This window comes from Gopherus flavomarginatus, chromosome 1 (genome assembly GCF_025201925.1).
Source record: "Gopherus flavomarginatus isolate rGopFla2 chromosome 1, rGopFla2.mat.asm, whole genome shotgun sequence".
In the NCBI taxonomy this organism is placed as follows: Eukaryota; Metazoa; Chordata; order Testudines; family Testudinidae; genus Gopherus; species Gopherus flavomarginatus.
Window position 1 is genome coordinate 289698301 of NC_066617.1, and position 13860 is coordinate 289712160.

The 13860-nt window shown below is 44.2% G+C and overlaps 1 protein-coding gene across 1 annotated transcript in view; it reads right to left on the bottom strand.

The window, feature by feature from the left end:
- The window catches only part of SLAIN1 (SLAIN motif family member 1), an 86406-nt gene that overhangs the window by 3810 nt on the left and 68736 nt on the right, over positions 1-13860 (bottom strand). Inside the window, exons 5-6 of the mRNA XM_050949216.1 lie at positions 7152-7307; positions 4844-5126 (exon numbers count right to left, since the gene is read on the bottom strand). Of these exons, the coding sequence (XP_050805173.1) occupies positions 4844-5126; positions 7152-7307 (439 nt within the window). The remainder of the gene's footprint in view (positions 1-4843; positions 5127-7151; positions 7308-13860) is intronic.

The window sequence follows — 13860 nt, forward strand, 5'->3', positions numbered from 1 at the left end:
CTTTTTTAATTAAGCACTGGGGTTAGGGAGAAGAGAGAGAAATGATTTATTTGGTGGGACTTAACCTTTAACTATCGATACATACAGTTTAGCAACACCACATTACTTAACCTATCAGCACTGTTAGAAAGGATGCAGAACTATTAAATGGCACTTTGTGTAATTAAACTAATCACTTAATCAGAATTCTCTCAAAGGAAAAATTACTGCCGTAACTAACAGCCTGCTAGCAGCTCTCAAAGCATTTGCATTTGTTGTAAGCAGAAAAAAGCTGCTTTCAATTTCTCAAAAATGATGATTGTTTACATAAAACATACTTCCTGTGAGGGGGAAAGCAAGCTAGCCAGCATCTTCTCCCGGAGGGACTGAAAGGGAGAGCAGTTCAGCCAATTGCTCACTCCCCCAAAAGAGACGCCAGCAAGAAGGAGATAGAAGACTACCAGGTCAGACCTTTGGGGCCCAATAAAAGGGAAGGTTCAAGGTAGATGGGGTAGGCTATCTGCTTAGCACAGATGGGTAGAGAAGCTTGCTGGGTTTGGCGAGTTTCATCTGGTTCACTTTTATGTTTCAGATGAACCAGGGGAGTGCAGGCAACTGAACCCACCATCCATAAAGATCTGGTGAAATTTGGGCAAACTGAACCCAGTTGGTTTCATACAATTCTACCCCAGTGGAGTATCTCTAACGGTTACTATTAAAATCAATAAAATGTGGTGTGATGCTGACAGACCAGGTATTAGTTCATGCCAAGGCCCCTGGGCCTCACTGACAAATGCATAACTGGAAACCAGTCTGTCTCATCAGTGTCAGCATTGTTAAAATAGATGTTCAGTTTATAAGAATGTGTTTAGACTTGATGAAATGTTTGTAGGATGCTGCATGTATTGATCTCGCTTATAACATCTGTACCCCAGGGCATAAAATTGATATGGAGTGTTTGCACTGTAAATCCCTGTAACTGTGTAATTCACCAAATAGGAAAGAAGCATTAATTAATGTAAAGTGCAGGTCCTGCACACAACAAGGCCCACTGAAACCAAATGAGCCATTGTGAAACATCAAAGGACAAAAACGTTGTTTATTGCCCCGCTCCTCCTGCATCATCCATGAAGACCACAGGGGCACAAACACTTCTCCCATCAGTTTAAATTCAGGGGGGGGAAGGGCATAAAAATTTGTAACTGGAAGGAACTGTATCACTATGCTGTTTGGAATTTGGAGAGGGCAATACTTCTTAGCATAAGCAAAGGATCTCAAAGCTGCTTGGATTGGGTTTGCTCTAGAGGTACATAGAAAGCTTGCATATTGCAGCAGTTTCTATTACTTTTGGAACCTAAGGTTAACTCATTTGTGCGAGTATGTTTACATGCTTTAACCTTGTACATAACTCATTTCTTTTTCCTTAGTTAATAAATCTTTAGTTAGTTTATTATCGGATTGGCTTCAAGCGTTGTCTTTGGTGTGACGTCTAAGATGCAACTGGTCCCTTGGGACGGAGAGTAACCCGAATATTATTGTGATTTTTTGGTGTAAGGGACCATCTATCACAAAGGCAAGTTTGTCTGGGTGGCAAGATAGACCGGAGCACCAAAGGGGACTGTCTGTGACTCCATGGTTAGGCTGCTATAGTGCTTGAAATATTCACACTTGTTACTTGTCTGGTGAAATCTAAAATATAGAACTCACAACTAATTTGGGGTTTATGCCCTCCTTTGGACAGTCTGGCCTGAGACAGGCACTCACACTTGCGAGCTATTCCAGACAGCTTCACATGTGGCTTGTCTTACTTTTCTCTATAATAAGTTGTTTGAATATTTCTCAAAAGACATGGAAGGAAAATTCTAGAAAGGAGACAGAGACCTTATCACAGGTTGTACTTGCTCCACACTGGGGCAAAAAGGGTTAACACAGCACCTCTTGGTGGCAGAAGCCACACCCCCTCATCCCAGATGGGCATGCTCCAACTCCTGCTGCAGTATAAAAGGGAGCAGCCTAGCTCAGTCTGTGCTGACCACTAAGGAGGAAGGATGCACCTCACTGGCTCCAGCCGGGATCCTGGATTGCGAGAGCAGGAGACGCCATGGCCTGGGCAAGCGCTTAGGTATCTACACCACCCCCAGGAGATTGCAGTCACTATCTGATGCGCCCGGAGATTCTGAAGACACCCTGACTTCAACTGTAGAAGTCACGGAAAGAATTAGCCCAGGGAGGGACCAGCCAGTGTCCCTGCATCAGTCGGTGTGTTATGTGCAGATTCCCCTTTGACTTAGTGGCAAACCCATTTGTCATTACCAGGGCCCTGGGCTGGGAACCAGTAGACCTGGGTCCCCCTACCCCAGCTGCCCCCTTTGGGGGGCAGCCCACCAGACCACTTCCTATTGACTCTGGCCATGAGGCTCACTTCCCTGCAGCCAAGGGGACTCCTGTTGACTCTGGCCATTGGACTGCACTGGCCTGCAGCCAAAGGAAATCCTATTGACTCCAGCCATTGGGCCACACAACCCTGAGGCTGAGGACAGCCATACTGATTTAACCGTGGGGCTACCACACCATTGCCCCACCTCCAGGGTGATGGGGTGTAGTTGCCCTGTGACAGACTTTTACAATAAACAGTTCCTATTCCAGAAGAGAGAGAGAGAGTTCGATCAGGGAACAGCAGCAAAAAAAGCTATATTGGAAATGTAAGAGGAAACAGACAGTTGTTTTTCGAAGTCTCTTTTGTACCAACACACTGGGCCAAACTGTTTTAATTTACATAGGTGTAAAACCAGATTAACTCCACTGCAGCAAAAGTGTCTTTCTGGATCTAGCCAATATCTAGTTGAGATTCAGGCCTGGACCAGTTAGGTGGCCAAAGCTCAACCCAGACAAGACCAAGGTAATGTACAGTGGGTTGGAGGAAGCAGCTGGAAGAGATGGCAAAAGTATTTTTGAGGGAATCCATCCCCCATCAGTCATAAGAGTTCATAACTGAAGGTTTATTTTAGACCCCCAGCTGCCGTTATAGATCATCCCATCCCATCACAGACTTTATCACCTCAAGGTTGCTCTACCTAGGCTATACCTTTAAACCATTTGGAAACGAAAGTTGGTGCAGAATGTAGCAGCTCACTTGCTAAACAGAACATTTCTCTGGGAACAGATGACATTAGGGCTCTGGATCTGCACTAGTTGCTTATTGGTCTCCAGATGGAATTTAAAAGCTTTAGGTCGCCACCTACACAATCCAACATGGTGTGGGAGCTGCCTACCTGACACACTGCCTCTTTCATTGGGACATTCTGCCACAGGCCATGTCTACATCTAAAATTTTGCAGCGCTGGTTGTTACAGCTGTATTAGTACAGCTGTATAGGGCCAGCGCTGCAGAGTGGCCACACTTACAGCAACCAGCGCTGCAAGTGGTGTTAGATGTGGCCACACTGCAGCGCTGTTGGGCGGCTTCAAGGGGTTTTGGGGAAGGCGAGAGCAAACCGGGGAAGGAGACCAGCTTCGCCGCGGTTTGCTCTCGCGTTCCGCGAACCACCCTGCAAACCGCAGGGAAGGAGACCTGCTTGCTCGGGGGTTCGGCGAACGCGAGAGCAAACCGGGGAAGGAGACCAGCTTCGCCGCGGTTTGCTCTCGCGTTCCGCGAACCACCCTGCAAACCGCAGGGAAGGAGACCTGCTTGCTCGGGGGTTCGGCGAACGCGAGAGCAAACCAGGGAAGGAGACCAGCTTCGCCGCGGTTTGCTCTCGCGTTCCGCGAACCACCGTGCAAACCGCAGGGAAGGAGACCTGCTTGTTCGGGGAACGCGAGAGCAAACCGCGGCGAAGCTGGTCTCCTTCCCCGGTTTGCTCTCGCGTTCGCCGAACCCCCGAGCAAGCAGGTCTCCTTCCCTGCGGTTTGCAGGGTGGTTCGCGGAACGCGAGAGCAAACCGCGGCGAAGCTGGTCTCCTTCCCCAGTTTGCTCTCGCCTTCCCGGAACCACCCAGCAAACCTCAGGGAAGGAGACCTGCTTGCTCGGGGTTCGGGGAACGCGAGAGCAAACCGGGGAAGGAGACCAGCTTGATTACCAGAGGCTTCCTCAGGTATGCTGGGATACCTGCTTATTCCACGGAGGTCAAGAAAAGCGCTGGTAAGTGACTATACTTGATTACCAGCGCTGGATCACCAGCGCTGGATCCTCTACACCCGAGACAAAACGGGAGTACGGCCAGCGCTGCAAACAGGGAGTTGCAGCGCTGGTGGTGCCCTGCAGATGTGTACACCTCCTAAGTTGCAGCGCTGTAACTCCCTCACCAGCGCTGCAACTTTCTGATGTAGACAAGCCCACAGTTGCAGTCAGAGGTGCAACCCTCTTGTTTTAAAAAGGAGTGGACTCCCAGCAAGCCATTCTCTGTGGGGACTCTGGGACATTTGAATTTGCTCATATCATTTATTCAAAATAACTGGAACTGGATTACCTTTGGGGCACACTGCACAAACTATTATTTGACAGGGTTTGGAGGGAAGGTTGAGATCGTTCTTGGTGAGGGGAGGTAAAATGGGAGTTGTTTAAATTTACTGTTGGCTCACTGAAATACATTGTTACCTGTATGCGATTATTTAACATTGCTGGGTAGTTATCACGAATTGTTAAGGTTCACTGGGGTTTAGGAACGGGCAGTTTTTATTGCTTAGAGAGAAGAGGACAAAATTCAGCCCAGCATCAGTAGCCTGTAAAGGTGTTTCTGTTTAAAAGCCTTAATTCAGACTTTTTTTTTTCTCTCTCTTTCTTTTTTAAAAAAGTTCTCAAAGCCAAGGCTATCTATGTGTAAAGGAGGTGCATTTAATTCTTTTCATTAATAAGAACTTTCTCTTACCTTCGTACTGGCTGTGCAATTTTACTCCTGGGTATACTACTCCCACTTAGGGACAATGACGGTCTTGGAAGAGCACTACGTCCTACAGTCCCAGGATTTGCAGTCTTGTTTGGCATGGGGATTCCACTGTTAGAATATAATTGTAAGGTGCTGGATAGGGGAATACTACTGCTGCCTTGTACAGTTGGGCTTACATACGCTGTAGCTTTGAGAGGCTGTCTGACAGACACAGGAAAATGTCCCACACTATGAACTCTGTGCTGAAGTTGTCCTGGAGATGGAACTGTAAAAGGATAGTAACAAAAGTAGTATACAATGTCAGTACACAACACACAGTACCAGGTATTAGTACTTATTTAGAAATAAGTCTGTACAGTGCTGAATGCACTTGTTGTTAGAGGAGGTGACCTTTTGTTTCAGTCAAACCAGCTTAAAACAGGTTAAATATTTAGATCCAATACAAATACATACTGCATCTGTTAGTTCAATTTAAGTAAAAATTTTAACACAGCACTAACAAACAAAAATAAGATCACCAGACAAAAATCCCAACCCTATTTCTCACTCCTCTTTTGCTCTGCAATGATCCAATACTTATTCTAGGTAACTAGAAGCCAAATCCCTCTAATGTAATTACAGCAGGCGTTGGCAACTTCTGGCATGCGGCTCGCCAGGGTAAGCACCCTGGTGGGCCGGGCCAGTTTGTTTACCTGCCGCGTCGGCAGGTTCAGACGAACGCGGCTCCCTCTGGCCGCAGTTCGCTGTCCCAGGCCAATGTGGGCTGTGGGAAGCAGTGTGGGCCAAGGAATGTGCTGGCCGTGGCTTCCCACCACCCCCATTGGCCTGAGATGGCCAACCGCGGCCAATGAGAGCCATGATCGGCCAAAGCTGCCAACGCAGCAGATAAACAAACTGGCCCGGCCCACCAGGTGCTTATCCTGGCCAGCCGCATGCCAGAGGTTGCCGACCTCTGAATTATAGCTTTAACATGACAGACTTGCTGAAATTATAATTTATCCTTTTTCCAAGATCACTAAAAAGTCAGTAGTTATAAACCACATGCTACTTTTTCCGTAATAAGAGAATTATTTTGGCATTACAAAAAAGGTTGTACAGGTATATGCTTTATGTATAAAAACAGCCAAAAGTTATAAAAAGCCTCCTGAATATAACAGCCCATTCTACATAACATGTTACACAAACTATCATTTCAAATCAGTGCTGGAACATCCAAAAGCTTGAGAGAGAGATTCTCTACACAACTCTGCCCTCTGGTGTGCAACAACAGCATACATTTTGTGATCCACAAGATAGAAACTAAACACCCAAAAGGCCTCATGTATTTAAAACATCTAAGGCAGTGGTTCTCAACTAGGGGTACACATCCCCTTGGGGGTATGCAGAGTTCTTCTAGCGAGTACATCAACTCATCTAAATATTTGCTTAGCTTCACAACAGACTACATTAAAAGCACTAGCAAAGTCAGTACAAACTATAATTACATACAATGACTTATTTATGCTGCTCCATATATTATACACTGAAATGTAGGTACAATATTTATATTCCAGTTGATTTATTTTATAATTATATGATAAAAAAGAATAAGCTATTTGTCAGTAATGGAGTGCTGAGACACTTTTTTTGGTATTTTTATGTCTGATTTTGTAAGCAAGAAATTTTTAAGTGGGGTGAAACATGGGGTATGCAAGACAAATCAGATTCCTGAAAGGAGTACAGTAGTCTGTAAAAGCTGAGCGCCACTGATCTAAGGTATGTATACTTCATGTGGGTACAAGCCTCCCACCCTGGGTCCACAAACACATGCTAACATGCTAGGGCACTAAAAATTATTTTCTAAACGACAACCTACCCTAAATTCTCAGTTACTGAGGGACAATCTTCACTCATTGGTATATCTGCTTTCCACAACCAACTCTCTGCATAACTTTTCATGAGCAATGTACTTAGATGCTTATATCTAAACTGTATTGTTAAATTTATTCACCTAAATTTGAGTTATGGCTGATTATGTGTTTTATTCATCTTATTACCTTTAAAACAAACTTTGTATTTTTGGATAATCTAAGCACTATAGCCAGATGTACATACACTCTCTTCTTAACCTGTGTACTATATAATTTTTTAGCATTAGCTTTAATAAAATTTGTATACCTGCTGCTCATGGTCTGAAGCCTGAGAATGTAACATCAAAGCACCACCTACACAGCTGTGGGTAAAATATTCCACAATTGCATAAAGCAGTGAGTTTCAGCACAACAAGCAGCAGTAAAAGATGTATACTTACTACAAGATTGTATTCTTGAAATCCCATTACCAGCTCCATGTAAACTGGAATCAAAGCTTTGACTGTTCCTCACACAGACTGGCGAGCTAGCATTGTTATTAATGGTAGGAGTACTTGGCATCCGAGCTAGGTTAGGCATACTTCTTCTGAGTTTATCTGAAGTAAAAGCAAACCATTTCCACAGTCATGTCAAGATTTCCATCACAAACATCTGACTGACTTCTGAAGACAGTTAAAATTAGCAAAATTATTTCAACAACAGATGTGGTGTCTCGATGGGAGAAGATAAAATTTAAATATTGTTTGTTTACCGCTTGAACTCTTCTGATTAATATATTAACATAGCAAACCATTTGCATACCATTCCAAATCAGCTTAAAGAGATTCACGGATAAAGAATTTCAGGATTTACAGTCAAGCCCATATCAGTTACAGTGAATTGAGTTAGTTTGTCATAGTTTAGTCTCCACTGATCACTTCATTTAAATACAGATCCAGTTCAGCTCAAGCATGAGCACTACTAATCCTTGAAGCTGCTAACTTGGAGACAAACAGTGACAATGGAGTTCTGTCTAACCACTTTATTAATAGTCACTAACAGTAACTGTAATATTATTGCCTTTATAACTACAGTACACAGAACTATAACAGGTGCTATAGTATCAACTATTAATTTACCAGTTATATCAACTTCAAAAACAGGGCCTGGGTGGAGTCACATCAAACGCTGTGCTTTCAAAGGCCCAATCTGTTTACTGTGTCACTTGGCCCCACTGCTATCTACTGGCCTCTGGCTGTCCTTTCCCACCTTGAAAAGATAAGATGAGGACACCACTGAAAAACATTTCCCCACCAAAATAGGCTACTCAAGTTATCAAAGTTGTTCAGAGATCTCCACACATCTTACTTCACATAGAAAAGCAATGTTTGTCTAGGCAATAGCTTAGCATTAACTATCACTATGAAGTCTGGAAGCCAAATTTAGGCTGCTAGGGAAGAGACTGAAATGCCACCATAGAGGTGCTGGATTCTCAGAAATGCTCCCAGTTCCACATGCAGGGCCAGGTAGGCAGGCAGAGCTTCAGAGTCTCAATGTGTGGATGAGACAATGGTGTAGAGAGGAGGGGTTTACGTTCATTAGGAACTGGGGAAACTTTTGGGATAGGGGGAGCCTATACAGGAGAGATGGGCTCCACCTAAACCAAAGTGGAACCAGACTGCAGGCACTAAACATTAAAAAGGTTGTAGAGCAATTTTTAAACTAGGAGATGGGGGAAAGCCGACTGCTGCAGAGGAGCATGTGGATCGGACACAGACTTCTCTTAGGGGGGGAGTTTGATGATAGAGAATCTCCAGGTTATAGTCAGGAGCAGAGGATGGAAGAGGATAATGTAAGGGCCAGATCAGATGATAAACAAACAGTCACATAAAAAAGAATCTGGCACATCAGAAAAGGGCAGACAAATAAACAGAGACAAGTTTTTAAAGTACTTGTACATAAATGCTAGAAGTCTAAATAATAAGATGGGTGAACTAGAGTGCCTTGTGATAGAGGAGGATATTGATATAATAGGCATCACAGAAACCTGGTGGACTGAGAGCAATCAATGGGACACAATCATTCCGGGGTACAAAATATATCAGAAGGACAGAACAGGTCGTGCAGCGTGGGGGGAGTGGCACTATATGTGAAAGAAAACATAGATTCAAATGAAGTAAAAATCTTAAGCAAATCCACATGTTCCACAGAATCTCTATGGATAGAAATGTCATGCTCTAATAAAAAATATAACATTAGGGATCTATTATCATCCACCTGACCAGGACAGTAATAGTGATGATGAAATGCTAAGGGAAATTAGAGAGGCTATCACAATTAAGAACCCAATAATAGTGGGGGATTTCAATGATCCCCATATTGACTGGGAACATTTCACTTCAGGACGAAATGCAGAGATAAAATTTCTCGATACTTCAAATGACTGCTTCATGGAGCAGCTGGTACTGGAACCCACAAGGGGAGAGGCAACTCTAGATTTAATCCTGAGTGGAGTGCAGGAGCTGGTCCAAGAGCCAACTATTAGCAGGACCACTTGGAAATAGTGACCATAATATAACAACATTTAACATCTCTGTGGTGGGAAGAACATCTCAACAGCCCAACACTGTGGCATTTAATTTCAAAAGGGGGAACTATACAAAAATAAGGGGGTTAGTTAAACAGAAGTTAAAAGGTACAGTGACTAAAGTGAAATCCCTGCAAGCTGCACAGGCGCTTTTTAAAGACACCATAATAGAGGCCCAACTTCAATGTATACCCCAAATTAAGAAACACAGTAAAAGAACTAAAAAAGAGCCACCGTGGCTTGGCTTAACCATGTAAAAGAAGCAGTGAGAGATAAAAAGACTTCCTTTAAAAAGTGGAAGTCAAATCCTAGTGAGGCAGATAGAAAGAAGCATAAACACTGCCAAATTAAGTGCAAGAGTGTAATAAGAAAAGCCAAAGAGGAGTTTGAAGAACGGCAAGCCAAAAACTCCAAAGGTAATAACAAAATGTTTTTTAGGTACATCAGAATCAGGAAGCCTGCTAAACAACCAATGGGACCCTTTGACGATCAAGAGACAAAAGGAGCGCTTAAAGACGATAAGGTCATTGCAGAGAAACTAAATGGATTCTTTGCTTCGATCTTGATGGCTGAGGATGTTAGGGAGATTCTCAAACCTGAGCTGGCTTTTGTAGGTGACAAATCTGAGGAACTGTCACAAATTGAAGTGCCACTAGAGGAGGTTTTGGAATTAATTGATAAACTCAACATTAACAAGTCAGCGGGACCTGATGGCATTCACCCAAGAGTTCTGAAAGAACTCAAATGTGAAGTTGCGGAACTATTAACTAAGGTTTGTAACCTGTCCTTTAAATCGGCTTCGGGACCCAATGACTGGAAGTTTGCTAATGTAACGCCAATATTTAAAAAGGGCTCCAGAGGTGATCCTGGCAACTACAGACCGGTAAGTCTAACGTCGATACCGGGCAAATTAGTCAAAACAATAATTAAGAATAAAATTGTCAGACACATAGAAAAACAAACTGTTGAGCAATAGTCAACATAGTTTCTGTAAAGGGAAAACGTGTCTTACTAATCTATTAGAGTTCTTTGAAGGGGTCAACAAACATGTGGACAAGGGAGATCCAGTGGACATAGTGTACTTAGATTTCCAGAAAGCCTTTGACAAGGTCCCTCACCAAAGGCTCTTATGTAAATTAAGCTGTCATGGGATAAAAGGGAAGGTCCCTTCATGGACTGAGAACTGGTTAACAGACAGGGAACAAAGGGTAGGAATTAATGGTAAATTCCCAGAATGGAGAGGGGTAACTAGTGGTGTTCCCCAAGAGTCAGTCCTAGGACCAATCCTATTCAATTTATTCATAAATGATCTGGAGAAAGGGGTAAACAGGAAGGTGGCAAAGTCTGCAGATGATACTGAACTACTCAAGATAGTTAAGACCAAAGCAGATTGTGAAGAACTTCAAAAAGATCTCACAAAACTAAGTGATTGGGCAACAAAATGGCAAATGAAATTTAATCTGGATAAATGTAAAGTAATGCACACTGGAAAAAATAACCCCAACTATACATACAATATGATGGGGGCTAATTTAGCTACAACGAGTCAGGAAAGAGATCTTGGCGTCATCGTGGATAATTCTCTGAAGATGTCCACACAGTGTGCAGAGGCAGTCAAAAAAGAAAACAGGATGATAGGAATCATTTAAAAGGGGATAGAGAATAAGACTGAGAATATATTATTGCCTTATATAAATCCATGGTACACCCACATCTTGAATACTGTGTACAGATGTGGTCTCCTCACCTCAAAACAGATATTCTAGCACTAGAAAAGGTTCAGAAAAGGGCAACTAAAATGATTAGAGGTTTGGAGAGGGTCCCATATGAGGAAAGATTAAAGAGGCTAGGACTCTTCAGCTTGGAAAAGAGGAGACTAAGGAGGGATATGTTAGAGGTATATAAAATCATGAGTGATGTGGAGAAAGTGGATAAGGAAAAGTTATTTACTTATTCCCATAATACAAGAACTAGGGGTCAACAAATGAAATTAATAGGCAGCAGGTTTAAAACAAATAAAAGGAAGTTCTTCACGCAGCGCACAGTCAACTTGTGGGACTCCTTACCTGCAGAGGTTGTGAAGGCTAGGACTATAACAGCGTTTAAAAGAGAACTGGATAAATTCATGGTGGTTAAGTCCATAAATGGCTATTAGCCAGGATGGGTAAAAAATAGTGTCCCTCGCCTCTGTTCGTCAGAGGATGGAGATGGATGGCAGGAGAGAGATCACTTGATCATTGCCTGTTAGGTTCACTCCCTCTGGGGCACCTGGTATTGGCCACTGTCAGTAGACAGATACTGGGCTAGATGGACCTTTGGTCTGGCCCGGTACGGACGTTCTTATGTAATCTTACTGAAGTATAATGCTATAATTTTTTATCATTTATAAATCAAAACTTAAATAAGAGGCTTGATAGGAAAGAATTTAATGCAATTGAAGGTGCTGTTTGAGAGCCCTGAAAACTGAAGATCACTATTTAGCCATATTAAAGGCACGGTAAAGTTTTTCCACAATCCCTTGCCAGTGGATCTCAATACTGACCTAGGAGAACTACCTCAAAGCGTATGTTTTATTTGCATAGTTAATATAGCTGATCACCTGTCTGGAAGCTGGCTACCCCAGTTTGCTACAGGTCAGTGGCTAACCGGACTGGCATTGGCAAGGTAACTGTCAGTGCTATGGTGATGGATGTTTTCAAGACAATTATTGCTCTGATTCATCCACGGGTGAAGATGGTTAACAGTCCCAAAATAATAGCAGGGCTTGAGCATATGGGCTTCCCAAACCATTTTAGGGCCATCAATGGCACACATGTGCCTATAGTCCATCCCCTACGCCCAAATGGTGCACATGAATATGTAAACCTGAAATGATACTACTTGCTCATTATGCGGGCCTTGGTCAACAACACAGGAAAGTCCATGGACACCAACATGGAATGCATTGGCAGGATGCATGATGCCACAATACGCCTGGCATTTTCAAAGAGGACCTTTATTCCCACTCATTAAAATGGATATCACCATGGATCAATCTGTGCCCAATAATATGGATATCAATATGGATCAGTCTGTGCCCACTGTTATTCTGGGAGACCCAGCCTATCCTATGCTGTACAGGCTTATTAAGCCCTACCCAGATGTGAGAGCACTTGGCAGAGGAAGGTTTAACTTACAGACTGAGAGACTGCAAGATGGTGGTGGAATGTGCATTTAGCTGACTGAAAGCAAGATGGTGCTGCTTACAAAACCATTTGGATACCAGTGGGTATTACGCTATTCATGTTACTGGGGCATGCTATGCACTGCACAATATATGTGAGGATACCGCGAGGCATGATTTGATACCAGACTGGTTCACTGTACAGGCAGCCAGAAAGTGCACCTCTGGTAAGTGGGGCTGGGTCCACAACAATGGAAATAAGATATGCCTTGTGTGCCCAGAGCTTGGGTTTGGAGCGGGAAAATGAGGAAAGGGGAAATGTGAGGACAAAAATCAGTGTGCTCTATCAATTTACTCGTGAGAGCATCAATTTTATGTACCACTGATCTGAGATTACTTTACTGTTTCCCCAAGTACTCACATACTGAGGGACTGAACAGCAAAACAGTTTATTAAAAGTCAACAACACAGGCAGTTCAGCTGCCACAAACCAAAGAAAGTGAAATAAGAAAGTGCAAACGAACCCAAAGTGCAATAAATACAAAACAAATAAAAATAAAGCCAAGAAGTGCAACATTCCATGTAACTGAATTGCATATTGTCAGTGTACTTGTTTTTTGTCCCCTGTGGATACGCAAGGAAGAAGAGCTCTGGGTACATCTGCCCATGTGTACTTCCATTCATGGACTGCATTAACTGGCTCATTCCCCAGAATTGTCCAGTGGCTGTACCATATGATAGTGAGGAGGGAGGCCAGGGCCAGCTCCAGGCCCCAGCGCGCCAAGTGCATGCTTGGGGAGGCATGCCGCAGGGGGCACTCTGCCGGTTGCCGGGAGGGCGGCAGGCAGCTCCGGTGGACCTCCCGCAGGCATCCCTGCGGAGGGTCTGCCGGTCCCGCGGCTCCGGTGGAGCATCCGCAGGCATGCCTGCGGGAGGTCCACCGGAGCCGCGGGACCGGCGGACCCTCCGCAGGGACGCCTGCAGGAGATCCACCAGAGCCACAGGACCGGTGAGTGGCAGAGCGCCCCCCACGGCGTGCCGCCATGCTTGGGGCAGCAAAATGGCTAGAGCTGGCCCAGAGGGAGGCCATTACAGCAGGCTGGACTGGGACCAGGGCAAGGTCTGAGCTGGTATGTTCTGCTGCCTGCAAGCCATCACATCCAGCAGCCAGTCAAACAGACAGTTTCCTCTGCTGCTGGTGGTCCTACTCACTTAACATGCACTCATGTTCATTTAAATCCATTGCCATCTTTTCCTCCATCTCCAACATGGCCTGTGCTGCAGCCTGGTTCTGCTGGCCTCATTCCAGCATTTCCCTTTACAATTGCAAGAGCTGGTCCATCCTGCTGGAAAAATCCTGCTGCATTACCTTCAGCTGGTCATCCCGGGTCCATTTTCTTATCCCCCAGAGGTTTTGACC